The sequence below is a fragment of the Podarcis muralis genome, chromosome 8 (genome assembly GCF_964188315.1).
Source record: "Podarcis muralis chromosome 8, rPodMur119.hap1.1, whole genome shotgun sequence".
In the NCBI taxonomy this organism is placed as follows: Eukaryota; Metazoa; Chordata; class Lepidosauria; order Squamata; family Lacertidae; genus Podarcis; species Podarcis muralis.
In genome coordinates this window covers 1,943,324-1,959,512 of record NC_135662.1, presented here as the reverse complement: position 1 = coordinate 1,959,512, position 16,189 = coordinate 1,943,324, and the positions used below count along the sequence as shown (strand labels likewise).

The 16,189-nt window shown below is 48.4% G+C and overlaps 1 protein-coding gene and 1 non-coding gene across 2 annotated transcripts in view; one reads left to right on the top strand and one right to left on the bottom strand.

Annotated features, from left to right (window-relative positions):
* Positions 1-372: 372 nt before the first annotated feature.
* The window catches only part of SLC39A4 (solute carrier family 39 member 4), a 41,891-nt gene continuing 26,074 nt past the window's right edge, over positions 373-16,189 (bottom strand). The window contains exons 8-12 of the mRNA XM_028735992.2: positions 14,715-14,819; positions 10,869-10,926; positions 6,932-7,084; positions 4,728-4,915; positions 373-2,102 (exon numbers count right to left, since the gene is read on the bottom strand). Coding sequence (XP_028591825.2) covers positions 1,974-2,102; positions 4,728-4,915; positions 6,932-7,084; positions 10,869-10,926; positions 14,715-14,819 — 633 coding nt within the window. The 3' untranslated portion in view covers positions 373-1,973. The remainder of the gene's footprint in view (positions 2,103-4,727; positions 4,916-6,931; positions 7,085-10,868; positions 10,927-14,714; positions 14,820-16,189) is intronic.
* On the top strand, positions 9,406-9,478 carry TRNAR-CCG (transfer RNA arginine (anticodon CCG)). Its single transcript has one exon. It is a non-coding gene; the product is annotated as a tRNA-Arg (tRNA).

Genomic DNA, 16,189 nt, shown 5'->3' with positions numbered 1-16,189 from the left:
TCAATTAATTAAGGAACAAAAGAAGAAAAGGCACACTAGCCTGGGAACTTCCTCTCTGCCCAGAACAACAGTATTTATAGGAACTCAAACACTGAGATCCTGCTCTGTTCCAGTAACAAGAAGCCGAAAGCACCAGCCTGAAGATGACGAGTGAGACCTCGTCGAAACGTCGCCTAGACACCCCAACTTTTACACGGGAAGACACCCGAGGACACCAAAACCTGCATTCCTGTACCCGTGAAAATCTACGAAAGCATATATATATATATATATATATATATATATATATATATAAAACAATTGTGGAATTCAGTGGTGGACTTGAGTACTATGGCACCTGTCAGGCTTCAGGGAATCCCCTCCCCCCCCCCCCCCCGTGGCAGTAGATAAGCAGAACAAAGGAAAAGGAGTCTTCTTATCGGTTAGAAACTTTAATAATCACAGCGAGAGAACAAAGAACCCATCTCCTAGAAATGGTGGTGCTCCCAATTAAGAATCCCACCCCCTTACGTCCTTATTAATCCACATCACTGCTACCTCTTGTAATCTGAGCCTGTCCCCTCTGTGTTTTGTGTGCTTTCTGTTTTGCCGCTTTCTCAGCTCTTCTTGACCTTGGGGAGAGCGGAGGAATGCTTCCCAGAGACAGTGAATCTGTTAACCCTCTCTCTCCCAATGTTTCTTCTCCTAGCTGTTCCCCATCCAGTATTTCCCAGCTGCTGCCTTCTGAACTATGTCCCTCTACAAACCACTGTTCCAAATCTATACTGTCATCCTGCTCCTGGGAAGATTCAGGGTCTGGAGCAGGGGGCGTGGGGTGGACTTCCACCATTCCTCCTCAATGCAGCCCTCCTCAGCACGGTCCCAGACAACACCCTGTGCGAGGCCAACATTTGACACCCCAGCCCTCTCACTGCCTTCCCAAAGGTGGGTAAGGAGGCGCCAGACTTTGGAAAGGAGGTGCAAGGGCTCTGGCAGAGTCCCATAGCCCTCCCAGCTCCTTCCCAAACCTGGGAAAGCACTAACTCGGCTTTGGGAAGGAGGCGGAAGGACTCTAAGACACTGTCAGAGCTTCATGCGTCCTTCCCAAAGCCCAGCACCTCAGCTCAGCACCCAGTGCGGGTGCCCCACAGGCGTAGCCCTAAATCCATCCCTGCAGAATTATTACACCTGACTTTGCTAAGCTGGAGCCGCTCCAGCTGTTCCGGACTACAATTCCCATCAGGCCCAGCCAGCTTGTGTCCCGCCCAGAGGGCTGTCTTAATATAAGTCATGCTTGTCTTTCCCTTTTCCCAAGCAGAGAAAGCTAAGATGCTTTTAACAGGACACACCAGGGACGAACCCCTGGTCTCTCACCCCTGAACTAGCAGCTTTCCTCCCCTTGATTTACCCAGGTAGGACTAGCTTTTGGCTTCTGAATTGGTCTCTTATTATTCACACCAGCGGTCAGCCCAGTGGGGCACTGGCCCCAGAGACTCAGAAGGGCCCCTTCACTGGCCCAACGACCATTCCCTTGCCCAGCCTCGGGGGGGGGGGGGCATTGTGTTTCAAGTAAAGATCGTAGATGGGAACCAAGCCTAACTGGAATTCCGCTATCTGCCCACCATTTAGACGCGGGTTGTGTAGACAGGTAAATAAACCATATATCGTAGAGACGCCACAGTCTCTGCTGTGCCGCATTTCCAAAGGAAGACCAGACCCTGGGTCAAGCACGCCTGCAACCCCTGGAATCGCGCACCGTTCAGAGATTGGGGTGACATGTCAAAATGCAATAAATAGGAGGAGAGGGAGAGGGGAGCCGTTGCATGGGCATCGTTCAAGGCCATGCTGTGGGCATGGGTGGCAAAAAAAGTCCCCAGTCTTTGATTTTGAGGATGATGACAGCCGGGCCTTTGTCCGCCCACTCTCCAGTCTCTGGCGAAGGACAGCCCGGACCTCGCCACGCCGGCAGGCAAACGAGAGGTGCCCGGCTGCGCTCAAAGTGCGATTCTGTCCTCAAAGATGGAAAGCAACAGCAGGATGCCCCAGCCAGCCAAGAGTCCCACGTTTTGCAGGGCAAAGAGGAGCCACGGGCGCTTATCTTTCACGTTCATCAGGGCCGGGAGCTGCAAACCAGAGCAGAGAGGGGAGATTAGCGAGCACCACAGAATGGGTCCCACAAGCCCAGTCTCCTTGTGCCCCGATTTCAGTCTAATTCTTTAACCCACCCCTTTCCTTTCCCTTCCCTTCCTTGTCCCACTCTTCCAGAAATTGCCCACAGAACTCATTCATGCCATCTATTGTTTGTGTACATCAGAGACAGTGTGGTGCAGTGGTTAGGGCATCATACTAGGACCCAGGAGACCAAGGTTCGAATCCACGCCTGGCCATCACGAAGCTTCCTGAGCCAGCCACTGCCTCTCAGCCTAACCTCCCTCGCAGGGCTGTTGTTGTGGGGATTAATTAAGATGGGAGGGACAACTGTGTACGATACTGTGCACTCCTTGGAAGAGAAGGTGAGATATAAACCAGGCAGAGGGCCTTCTCAGTGGTGGCACCCGCCCTGTGGAACGCCCTCCCACCAGATGTCAAGGAAATAAATAACTATCTGACTTTTAGAAGACATCTGAAGGCAGCCCTGTTTAGGGAAGTTTTTAATGTCTGATATTTTATTGGGTTTTTAATGCCCTACTGGAAGCTGCCCAGAGTGGCTGGGGACCCCTGGCCAGATGGGTGGGGTATAAGTAATAAATTGGTTGTTATTGTTGTAACAAATAAATAATCAAGCGTAAGAAGAGGCAGACGGCAGGATCAGGCCAACAGGGCCTATTGAGTCTAGCATCCTGTCGTCCTTGCAGGTGACTATGGGATGCCTAGAAGTGAGGCCTGTGCAACACTCGCCACACCTGCGACTCCCAGCTACTGGTATATTCGGAGACATCTGGTCTGAACAAACTACAGAATTTAGCCATGCCTTTTTCTTTGGTCCAGAATCTACATATATTATTAATAATAATAATAAATTTTATTTATACCCCGCCCTCCCCAACCAAGACCGGGCTCAGGGCGGCTAACACCAGGTATAAAAACAATTGATTAAAATACAACTTAAAAACAAGATTGAAGTACAACATTAAAATGCAGCCTCATTTCAGTAGAAACTCAAATCAAAAACTTTTTTGGGACGATACAGCTTCATTGTATAGTCATAAGTTCTAGCACCCACTTTCGCCACAACATTCAGGGGTGCCAACTCGCCCTCAGGATCTTGGGTGCCCGCCGCCACAATGTGGATGTGTGACGGCACACATGCTACATGCGGGCACGTGTGTGTAACGGCGCACATCTGCGTTGCGGCGGTCGATGGCAGCAGCTCCTCTTCTTCCTCCTCTCCACAGCCAGTGGAGGGGCTTGTACTCGGAGGCAGAGAGACCCTGCTATTGTGTCTGTGCCTCCCCTAGCCCTCGAAAAGGGTGCCTCGGTGGCTGGCCAGTATAACTGAAGGAGCGTCTCCACCCCCATCGTTCTTCCCGGACACTGAGGTCCAGTGCAGAGCTTTCTGGCAGTTCCCTCCCTGCAAGAAGCCAAGTTAGAGGGAACCAGGCAGAGGGCCTTGTCGGTGGTAGTGCCTGCCCTGTGGAACACCCTCCCACCAGATGTCAAAGAGATAAACCACTATCTGACATTTAGAAGACATCTGAAGGCAGCCCTGTTCAGAAAAGTTTTTAATGAGTGACATTTTAATGTATTTTTAATCTTTGTTGGAAGCCGCCCAGAGTGGCTGGAGAAACCCAGCAAGATGGGCAGGGTACAAATAATAAATTACTATTACTATTACTATTACTATTACTATTACTATTACTATTACTATTACTACTGGCTGTGGAAGGTGGAGCTGGACCGCTTCTCTCTCAGAGGCAGCACTGCTGTCGGCTGACTTGGTGACCTTGACTATGTGGGTACCCGGACCCCAAAATTATATTCTTGTGGGTGCCCAAGCACCCATGACCTCCTGGAGTTGACTCATATGACACCATTTGTAATTTTACATGCTTCTCTCATTTCCCCACTTACACATGTTTTCCCTAAACTAGTAAAGGTAAAGGGACCCCTGACCATTAGGTCCAGTCGTGGCCGACTCTGGGGTTGCGGTGCTCATCTCGCTTTACAGGCCGATGGAGCCGGCGTACAGCTTCCGGGTCATGTGGCCAGCATGACTAAGCCGCTTCTGGCGAACCAGAGCAGCACACGGAAACGCCGTCTACCTTCCCGCCAGAGCGGTACCTATTTACAGTCATAACTCGGGTTGAAGTCACGTCAGGTTAAGCTTTTTCGGGTTGCGCTCCGCAGCGACCCGGAAGTAACAGAGCGCGTTACTTCCGGGTTCCGCCACTCACGCATGCGCAGACGCTCAAAATGACATCACACACATGTGCGGAAGTGGCGAATCGTGACCCACGCATGCGCAGACGTGGGTTGTGTTCACTTCAGGATGCGAACGGGGCTCCAGAACAGATCCCGTTCGCATCCAGAGGGACCACTGTATCTACTTGCACTTTGACGTGCTTTCAAACTGCTGGGTTGGCAGGAGCAGGGACCGAACAACGGGAGCTCACCCCGTTGCAGGGATTCGAACCGCCAACCTTCCGATCGGCAAGCCCAAGAGGCTTTGTGGTATAATAATAATAATCAGGTGGGAGAATGGTAAGAAAAGGAGAACAACTGCCAGGGGTAGAACTCTCCCTGCTTACCATATCGCACAGGGCCACGTAGAGGAAGAGGCCAGTGGCCACGGTGAAAATCCAGGCCTCGAACTCTTCTCCCGTGGACACAGAAAGCGCGATGTAGAGGCCCAGGAAGGCTGTGAGGGCGCTGAGGAAGTTGAGCAGCAAAGCCCACTTGACGCTCAGCCCGGCGTGGAGCAGGGCGGCAAAGTCCCCTGCAAAGGCGGGAGGAAGATGGTCAGCCATTCATTAGCTGAGATTCCTGCATTGTAGGAGGCTGGACTAGATGGTGTCCGGGTTCCCCTCTATGTCTATAATTCCATGATTCTACTAGGAGCGGCGGCATTCGGCCAGGTATCACGCAGCCCGAAGGAGACACCCCGTCCCTATCATTTGGGGGTGGGGGGAAGCACCTGCCTTCAGATCCCTGCTCGGAAGCCGCCCAGGATCTACCTCCTAGGCAACACTGCCTTATCAGTAGCTTGCCAAGAAAAAAAGCACACCAAGAACTCTGGCCAATATAAATTTCAGTAGTGGGAGTGGTCCCTACTCGCAACCAATAGTCAATTGTAACAAAAATTAATCCATTCAAAAGTATGTATTCTGACAAGGATTACAAACTCAAATAGAGATTATAAACCCAAACAGAGATTACAAACTCAAACTCATAAGGATGTGTATAACACAATAATTTATAATTTATGACTGTTTTATAATTTATGATAATTTAGAATTTAAATTACAGATAGGTAGCCGTGTTGGTCTGCCATAGTCAAAACAAAAAAAATTCCTTCCAGTAGCACCTTAAAGACCAACTAAGTTAGTTCTTGGTATGAGCTTTCGTGTGCATGCACACTTCTGTGTATCTGAAGAAGTGTGCATGCACACGAAAGCTCATACCAAGAACTAACTTAGTTGGTCTTTAAGGTGCTACTGGAAGGAATTTTTTTTGTTTAGAATTTAAATGTATTTTCACGTAATGTTTGATACTTCCAGCTGATGAAGGTGAATACATCGAAACAGGACCCTGTCCTGGCTTCTAATCCATAACTGACTTTTGACTTCTGCTCAAAAGGAGGAGGTTAAGGGCCATCTTCAAATATATAAAAGGATGTCACATAGAGGAGGGAGAAAGGTTGTTTTCTGCTGCTCCAGAGAAGCGGACACGGAGCAATGGATCCAAACTACAAGAAAGAAGATTCCACCTAAACATTAGGAAGAACTTCCTGACAGTAAGAGCTGTTCGACAGTGGAATTTGCTGCCAAGGAGTGTGGTGGAGTCTCCTTCTTTGGAGGTCTTTAAGCAGAGGCTTGACAACCATATGTCAGGAGTGCTCTGATGGTGTTTCCTGCTTGGCAGGGGGTTGGACTCGATGGCCCTTGTGGGCTCTTCCAACTCTATGATTCTATGATTCTATGATTCAATGATTGAAACTAAGACCTTCACGTCGAATCTGACTATGGACTAACATGAACTTACCGGTATCTCTACTCATAAACTCTTATCTCTAATTCTGTAATGAATTATTGTGTTATACATATCCTTACGAGTTTGAGTTTGTAATCTCTGTTTGAGTTTGTCATCCTTGTCAGAATACATACTTTTGAATGGATTAGTTTTTGTTACAATTGACTATTGATTTGTGAGTGGGACCACTCCCACGACTGAAACTTATATTGGCCAGAGTTCTTGGTGTGCTTTTTTCTTGGTATATTCAATAACAAGAACTCCAACTCATTTATCAGGAGCTTGCAGCAGCCCACTCTGAGCGCTTGCCCCGTCGAACGGAAAAGCAAAATTGCGGCGTTGTTTCGCCACCATGCGGCATATCCCGGCTCAGCCTTCCCCATCCTGGCGCCCCTCAGATACTGCGGCTCCCATGATCCACAGGCCGGCATAGCCATAAGGCACTAAGGCTGATGGGAGTCGTAGTACAACATATATGGAGGGCGTCAGGATGGGAAAGACTGAGCACCCTGAACTCACAATGGCCAAGCAGATGCCCCAACGGGAAACCAGCGAGCAGGATTCGAACACAAGACCCCTCTCCCCTCCTGGGGTTTCCAGCAACTGGGATTACTGTGGCGGGGAGTTCCACAGTTTAATGACGTGCTGTGTGGAGAAGGACTTCCTTTTCGTCTGCCCGCCGGCTTCCTCCACCACAATAAATAAATAAACCCCAACCCTGCCTTCGGTGCCATGCAATGCCCAGCCCCTCCTGCCTCCGCACCGAGCTCGTGGGGCAGTTCGTGGCACAAGACGGCGAGCGAGGTGGCCAAACCCGTCTTCCAAGAAGAGGAGAAGGCAGCGCCAACGGCCAGTCCGTCGGCGAAGTTGTGGATGGCATCTCCGATGGTGATCATGTACGGCAGCATCCTCAGCTCTGCGGAAGGAGCAAATGGGAGACATCAGAACCTCAGAATAATGATGATGATGATGATGATGATGATGATGATGACGACGAAAATAATAATAATAATAATTTTGTACTGGGCCTCCCCAGCCCAGTACAAATAATAATTTATTATTTGTACAGTGGTACCTCGGGTTAAGTACTTAATTCGTTCCGGAGGTCCGTACTTAACCTGAAACTGTTCTTAACCTGAAGCACCACTTTAGCTAATGGGGCCTCCTGCTGCTGCCGTGCCCCCGGAACCCGATTTCTGTTCTTATCCTGAAGCAAAGTTCTTAATCTGAAGCACTATTTATGGGTTAGCAGAGTCTGTAACCTGAAGCGTCTGTAACCTGAAGCGTATGTAACCCGAGGTACCACTGTATCTGGCTGGGCCTCCCCAGCCACTCTGGGCAGCTTCCAACAAAGATTAAGAATACATTAAAATGTCACACATTAAAAACGTCCCTGAACAGGGCTGCCTTCAAATGTCTTCTAAATGTCAGGTAGTTGTTTATCTCTTTGACATCTGATAGGAGGGTGTTCCACAGGGCGGGCGCCACTACCGAGAAGGCCCTCTGCCTGGTTCCCTGTAGCTTTGCTTCTCACAATGAGGGAACTACCAGAAGGCCTTCGGTGCTGGACCTCAGCGTCCGGGCAGAACGATGGGGGTGGAGATGCTCCTTCAGGTATACTGGGAAGTAGAAGAACTTCTTGGAACAGGCCAGTGGCCCCATCTAAGTCCAGCATCCTGTCCTCCCAGATAGATAGACAGATAGACTGTCTCTGCACTTGGAGGCTCTATAAGAACATAAGAGCTTTGTTGCCGGCTCAGGCCAATGGCTCACCTAGTCCAGAAACCTGACCTCATAGCAGTACCTGAGCACAACAGTATTTTCTAATGGTTGTTCCCCGTTATCTGGTACCCAAGAGATAGACTGCCCCTGGGCATGGAGGTTCTGCTGTTACAACAGACCTCCATAATAGACCTGTTCTGACAGCGGCCAAACAGATGCCCCATCTGGGGAACCTGCAATCAGGATTCATGCGCAAGAAGCTTCTTCCTTCCTGAGGTTTCCAGCAACTGGGATTCAGAAGCGTTACTCTGACAAATGGAAGCACTTTGTTGTTGTTTAGTCGTTTAGTCGTTTCCGACTCTTCATGACTCCCTGGACCAGAGCACGCCAGGCACTCCTGTCTTCCACTGCCTCCCGCAGTTTGGTCAAACTCATGCTGGTAGCTTCGAGAACACTGTCCCACCATCTCGTCCTCTGTCGTCCCCTTCTCCTTGCGCCCTCCATCTTTCCCAACATCAGGGTCTTTTCCAGAGAGTCTTCTCTTCTCATGAGGTGGCCAAAGTCTTGGAGCCTCAGTTTCAGGACCTGTCCTTCCAGTGAGCACTCAGGGCTGATTTCCTACAGAATGGAGAGGTTGGATCTTCTTGCAGTCTATGGGACTCTCAAGAGTCTCCTCCAGCACCAGAATTCAAAAGCATCCATTCTTCGGCGATCAGCCTTCTTGATGGTCCAGCTCTCACTTCCATACATCACTACTGGGAAAACTATAGCTTTAACTATACGGACCTTTGTTGGCAAGGTGATGTCTCTGCTTTTTAAGATGCTGTCTAAGTTTGTCATTGCTTTTCTCCCAAGAAGCAGGCGTCTTTTAATTTCGTGGCTGCTGTCACCGACAAACGGAAGCACTATGCTCCATCAAAAGCATTATGCTCCACGCATTTGCCTAATTCAGCCAGGTAGCCCTGGGGGATTATCTAATGCTCATTTCCCTTAAATTTCTGAACTTTGAATTTCATTGTTATTCATGTTTTTATACTGTATCTTATGCTGCTTTTACAGTTGTTTTAGATTAGTTGTTAGCCGCCCTGAGCCCGGTTTTTGAACCGGGAAGGGCGGGGTATAAATAAAAAAATCATTATTATTATAATTTCCTTCTGGAGCCATCCAAGTTGGTGGCCCTCCCTGCCTCCTGCAGGTTCCATAGCTCAGCTCCACTGAAATAAAGGCTTCCTTTCATGTGTCCTCACCCCCTGCAGGACGCACAAAGAGCAGTGTGTGCGAAACACAAGCCCTGAAACCCTTTCCATTTTCCCTTCCCAGCTGGCAGCCTTCAGGTCCTGCGCCCTGCTGGAGGCGACATGTGCCAGAGGCGTCCTCTGGGAAGCAGGCAGAGAGCAATTCTACTTGAGCTGTCAATGACCCTTCCCAAGCCGCCCTCCCTTCATGCTGGGGGAATTCAGCCCGTAACACAATGCGCCGTTTGTTCTGAAAACGAGAGGGAACAGTGGCAGGAGTGGCCCAGTGGCCTAATGGATAAGGCATCAGCCTCCGGAGCTGGGGATTGTGGGTTCAAGTCCCACCTGGGTCGGACAGCTTCTTTTGTTTTAAGAAGAATTCTTTTTTCCCCTCCGAAAGGAGGGAATTTGCAGACAGGAAACCTCGGATATCGGAAATTAGAAGGAGGGTTAAATAAAGATGGGAAGTTCTGAGTGCCAATTCAGACAACTTCTTGGCTCGAGGTTGAACCAAAGTTGTGTCCGGGAAGCGGGGTCCCAGGTTTGGACATATTATTTGGGCCCATAGCTGCCAACTTTTCCCTTTTCTTGCGAGGAATCCTATTCGGAATAATAAGATTCCTTGCGAGGAATCCTATTCCCCTTAAAAAAGGGGAAACGTTGACAGCTATGTTTGGGCCCCATCAGAAAGTGGCTGACAATCTAGGACAGCCTTCCTCAAGCCTGGTACCCTCCAGATGTTTTGGACGGCATCTGACAGGAGTTGTAGTCCAAAACATCTGGAAGGCACCAGGTTGGGGGAGACTGATTTAGGACGCAACAGAGATTTGCTTGCGTTGCAGAGTGATGGCGTTTCCAGCCCTTGAGACCAGCTTCACGCAGGATACAATTCCCAAGAGATCTCACTGATGGAAAACTCATATAAACCCTACAGACTCTTGGAGTGGGGTATCATTTTAGGGTTTACATTGGGGGTCAAGATTCCATTTTGCAGATGTTCGTTTTGCTGCTCTTGGGATCAATTCCCTGCACCTTGATTTTTAGATCTTCTTATGACATGCGGGGATTGTTTGATTTCGTTGTGCCCACTCTGACACATCGCTTAGGACTGCTTTGGTTACCGTTTTGTACTTGCGCAAATGTTTCTGTGTCTGTAAGCTGCCTTGAGCGTGGTTTTAACTATGGAAAGGCGACATACAAGTGAACGATTGTGAAAATAACAGGAAGATTTAAAGAAACTATTAGAAATGGCTATCAAAAGCAGAAGAGATATGCGATGATCAGAGCCTCATCCGAATTTGAAGCATGGGAAGTCGCAAAAACAAAAAAATTATAATTCGGCAGAATATTTGGACTATTTGATATGTATATGTATAATCTGGAATATTTAATGTGATTTGATTGGATTGTTAAAATGGAAAACTTAATAAAAATGATTTAAAACAAACAAGTGAACGATTGTGATCATGGTTTTGCTCTGAGCTGGTCTTTTGTTTCATTATTACAACGGTTTCCTGTTTTTATAATTGTATTTCTGGTTGTTATAACCTGTCCCAGTGCATGGAAATGTTAGAAATCACAATCATTTAATCAAAGCAGCTTCTTGAGGTTATGTTGTGAACCGTCCTGAGATTTACGGGTAAAGAGCGGTATACAAATTTAATAAATAAGAATAAGAATAAATGCTAGACATGTCAAGGAGAATCCCATCTGGTTGCTGGACAGGACATTGCTGGTGCTCACCTCGACTGAGGGTCTCTTTCTTCCGCATCTGGCTGAAATCTGCCTCCTCAGCAGTCACCTATTAAGAAAGAACAGGCGGATAGAAAAAGAGAATGTGAGACAGGCACAGCCTGCGTCCCACTTTGGGGCCACGCAAAAAAGGCCCTGCTTTTCCAAGGCGCAGTCCCTGCCTTCTGTTCATTTTCTGAGCCCTCCATTTTATTAGTACAGTGGTACCTCTGGTTGCAAACGGGATCTGTTCCGGAGCCCCGTTCGCAACCTGAGCAGAACGCAACCCGCGTCTGCGCGGGTAGTGATTTGTCACTTCTGCAAATGCGCATGGCATCATTTTGTGTGTCTGTGCATGCGCGAGTGGTGAAACCCGGCAGTAACCCTTTCCAGTACTTCCGGGTCACCGCGGAGCACAACCTGAAAACACTCAACCCGAAGCAAACGTAACATGAGGTATGACTGTAGTAGCATTAATTAAATTTAAAGAGTCACCTACATACGAAAGCACTAGGCAATTCATAGAATCGTAGAATTGCAAAGCTGGAAGGGACCCCAAGGGCCATTGAGTCCAACCCCCTGCAATGCAGGAATCTCAGCTAAATATTCTCTGATAAGATGGCCATCCAGCCTCTGCTTAAGCACCTGCAATGAATCACAGAATTGTAGAATTGGATCCCAATGGTCATCTAGTCCAACCCCTTGAAGCGCAGGAACCAGACAATTTTGCTCCCCCTTGGAACTCAGCAAGGAGTTTGGGGATGAAGCTGGTTTTAGAGGCCAAAGAGTTATGAAGTGACCACGACCCATTTTTGCTTTAGACTTTGGGTCACTGTTGCTTGTTTTTTCAATCAATCTTTATTACGGTCCAGAGACCCAACAAATCATTACAAAGCAATGCACAATTCAGACAGCCTACCTCCAGGTTAAACAAGCATTTTGTTCAGACTTAAAGATAGGGATCGTTGGTTCTTGCAACCACCGATAAAAACTTCGCCGCTGCTAATGTTCTAGCGTTTGTCTGGACTTCCAATAGGAACCTGACATAGTGAGCCTCTGATTTTCTTGGGAAAGGTAATATCAGTTCAGCCCTGGCTTGCTCGTATTTCGCACAGTGCAGCAAAATATGCTTTATAGAATCGATGTCTTGACCATCGATGTTTTTTATACTTCATTTCAATTTCAAATCTTCGAGGGGTGTGTGTTTGCACGCCCCACTGACTCAGACTGCTGATTTCTCCCACTTTAAAAAATAAAATAAAAATTAATGTGGGAATTAAGCAGCAGGAGCAAAACCCAACAGGGAGGCAGCGTGGAGCAGTGGAATAGGCTCCTGCCTTGCGTGCAGAACGTCCCTGGTTCAATCCCTGACCTCTCCAGTTAAGAAGGATCTCAGGTGGTGGGCGATAGGGAAAAAACCCTTCCCTGCCAGAAAACCTGGGAGAGCAGCTGCCAGTCCGAGAATACAATAATGGGCTCGATGCACCAATAGTCTGGAGCAGTGCGAGGCATTTTTCACATAGCCACATATTTCTTCCCGCACATCCTTATTCCACCTTCCACCATTAGGTGGGGCTGGTAAAGCATGCTTGGGTTCTGGATAAAGGCATGGCACAGAATTGGGCGAAAGAGGAAGGCAGAAATTTATTTTTTGCTTTTTGCCGGAGATCACTCACAGCTCCTGGAATGCCGGGCTACCGGTGGAAGCAGCTCTCTGCCCATCTCTGGGTATCTCAGAGTTCGCTGGCTCATCAAGACTTAACGTGAGTCAACAGTGTGATGAAGCAAAAAAGAAAAAGGGTGGTGTGATAGGAATTTTGAGGTCTTAGATATATGTTAAATGTTCATAAGTGTACCAACCAAGCACGTACATAAATAAGCACAGGAAGACCGACCTGGAACCATTTTTGATTCCCAAACTGACCAAATGTTTTCTCTGCAAGGTCAAAGGAAAATGGAAAACACTCCCCATTGTCTTTTACTTCACAAATCCTGTCTTAAATACTTAGTTCCTGAGTCAGGTCACAGGCTCACCCTATTCAAACACAGACCTGTGACCTGACTCAGGAACTAAGTATTTATCATTACAAAGGACTGGCCAGGCTCCCCAGGGTATCCAATCAAGTAAGCATTAACAGGTAACCTGCCAGACAGAAGATAAAGAACACACTCAGATTTCTGCTGTAGACTGCCCTTCCGTGATGTAGGTATGATGTCTCTGCGGGTGGTGGTCTTAAGCTACACCCCTTTTTGGGGATGAAAACATGAAATCTTCACCAAGGTTAGCTATCCAGACTGGTCCTACGTGGGCCAGAAAAAAGCCAGGGAAGTCCCCAAATAGGAGTTCCATCACAGAAGGAGAAAGGAAAAAGGAAAGAGGGGAAAGGGATCAAGTTGATTCCAAGCCAAAAGCCAGGCAGAACAACTCTGTCTTACAGGCCCTGCGGAAAGAAATCAGATCCTGCAGGGCCCTGGTCTCATGAGACAGAGCGCTCCACCAGGCCGGAGCCAGTGTTGAAAAGGCCCTGCCTCTGGTTGAGGCTAATCTGACTTCCTTAGGGCCCAGGACCTCTAGGGTGTTGCTATTTATGGGCCTCTAGAGGCTAGGACTCCAACCAGCGGCTTCAAGTTGCAGGACAGGAGATACCAACTTCATCAGGAAGAACTTTCTGATGGGAAGAGCTGTTTGACAGGGGAACAGACTCCTTTGGAAGTTGGGCTCTCCTTCCTTGGAGGTTTCTAAGCAGAGGTTTGGTGACCATTGGTCAGGGATGCTCTAGCTGAGATTAATATTTTGCAGGGGGTTGAACTAGATGACCCTCAGGGTCCCTTCTAACTCTTAAGTTTCTAAGTATCCATGAGGACTTGTCTCCTGGGTTAAAGGAACAGCCTTCATCTATACAACAGTGCAGTGTCGGGCAAGCTGGCACCTTCCAGATGTTTTGCACTACCTCTCCCATCAGCTCCTGCCCAAACATCTGGAGGGCATCAACTTGGCCAAAGCTGCCATGCCGACTCTTACTTTTGCTTGGAATATACTCGGAGTCGAGTGTGGATTTCATGCTCTTTATTCAGCTCATATTGGTGAGGAGGAATGGAAGTTCTCCCAGAATGTCTGCTTTATATACATTATTTACACAATGGGCCCCACGTGATTGGCTAATTCTGGGATTCTCCTGTCGGCCAATCAGGTTGCGGATTCACTTCCACCTGGAGCTGGATTGGGTAGCTCCTGTGGACCAACCAGACTGCAGCATTCTGGGTCCTGTTGTTCTAGGACCAATCAGACCGCTGCATTCTGGATCCTATTGTTCTAGGGCCAATCAGACTGCTGCATTCTGGATCCTATTGTTCTAGGACCAATCAGACTGCTGCATTTTGGATCCTATTGTTCTAGGCCCAATCAGACTGCTGCATTTTGGATCCTATTGTTCTAGGACCAATCAGACTGCTGCATTCTGGATCCTATTGTTCTAGGACCAACCAGACTGTTGCATTCTGGATCCTATTGTTCTTGGACCAATCAGACTGCTGCATTCTGAATCCTATTGTCCTAGGACCAACCAGACTGCTGCATTCTGAATCTTATTGTTCTAGGACCAATCAGACTGCTGCATTTTGGATCCTATTGTTCTAGGACCAACCAGACTGCTGCATTCTGGATAATATTCAACTCAGTACATAACAGCTGCCATGCCAGTTCTTATTTTCCTTGGGGTTCTTTTCCAGGACTTTGAGTAATCTTTGCTTAGCCTCTGACTCATCCCAGAAATGCGTAAAACTACCCAGAGAGACTGAGGGCATCTCAGCAGCCAGGATGCCAATATCAGGTGGAGGCGGGCAGGGCAGGCCACTCACCAGGTCAGCGTGAGAAGCACCTTTCTCCTGCTTCCTCCTCTTCATCTCGTCTTGGTAGAGCTGCAGGGACATGCCGTGGTCGCACTGGTGCCCTGTGCTGTGCTCCTGGAGGCGGGAGATACAAGCGAACATGACATCCGGTTGGACCTGTGCAATTGCTAGGCAACCCAGCAGGAGTTCAATCCCTGCTAATTTATAATTTGGCAGAATATTTGGATTATTTGATATGTAACGCGGGTGGCACTATGGGTTAAACCACAGAGCCTAGGACTTGCCAATCAGAAGGATGGCAGTTCGAATCCCCACGACGGGGTGAGCTCCCGTTGCTCGGTCCCTGCTCCTGCCCACCTAGCAGTTCGAAAGCACGTCAAAGTGCAAGTAGATAAATAGGTACCACTCTGGCAGGAAGGGAAACGGCGTTTCCGTGCACTGCTCTGGTTCGCCAGAAGCGGCTTAGTCCTGCTGGCCACATGACCCGGAAGCTGTATGCCGGTTCCCTTGGCCAATAAAGCGAGATGAGCGCCACAACCCAAGAGTCGGTCACGACGGGACCTAATGGTCAGGGGTCCCTTTACCCTTTACCTATATGTATAATTTGGAATATTTAATGTGGTTTGATTGGATTGTTAAAATGGAAAACTTAATAAAAATGATTTTTTAAAAAAAGAAGTTCAATCCCTGCTCATCAGCCAATGAGAAGGTTAAATCCTGCTTTTTGCAGGGATCAAGTAGGCACCCCAGTTCCCCACAGGATTGAACCCTGCTCATCAGCTGACATCACCTGCCCATCAGGGTGATGTCAGCTGATGTAGAGGTGAGCATTTTTTTTTAAAGGACTCGCTGGCCACATTGGGTCAATACTGCAGCGGCGGACCCTGGGCTCTCAAATTTCAGCGGCACCCTGTGCAATGCTAAAATCCCACCCCCCAACCTCTTGCACTCTGTTCTACAGCAATGTTCTGGTGCCCCCTGCAGCAAAGCGCACAGTGCAGCTGCACTGGTTGCGCTACCCAAAAAATGCCTCTACAGACGGGCCTGCAAGCCAGAGGCTCCTCTCTTCTGCGTCAGGTTACGGAGAAAGGATGTGTTACAAGCTCCTTTCGGCCCTGGATTCAGGGGTCAGCAAATTTTTCAGCAGGGGGCCGATCCACTGTCCCTCAGACCTTGTGGGGGGCCGGACTACAGTGGTGCCTCGCAAGACGAAAATAATCCGTTCCGCGAGTCTCTTCGTCTAGCGTTTTTTTCGTCTTGCGAAGCAACCCTATTAGCGGCTTAGCGGATTAGCGCTATTAGCGGTTTAGCGGCTAAAAGGCTATTAGCGGCTTAGCGGCTATTAAAGGCTTAGCGGCTTAGCGGCTAAAAGGCTATTAGCGGCTTAGCGGCTTAGAAAAAGGGGGGCGGGAGTTAAAAAAAATCGCAAGACTCACAAGACGTTTTCGTCTTGTGAAGCAAGCCCATAGGGAAAATCGTCTTGC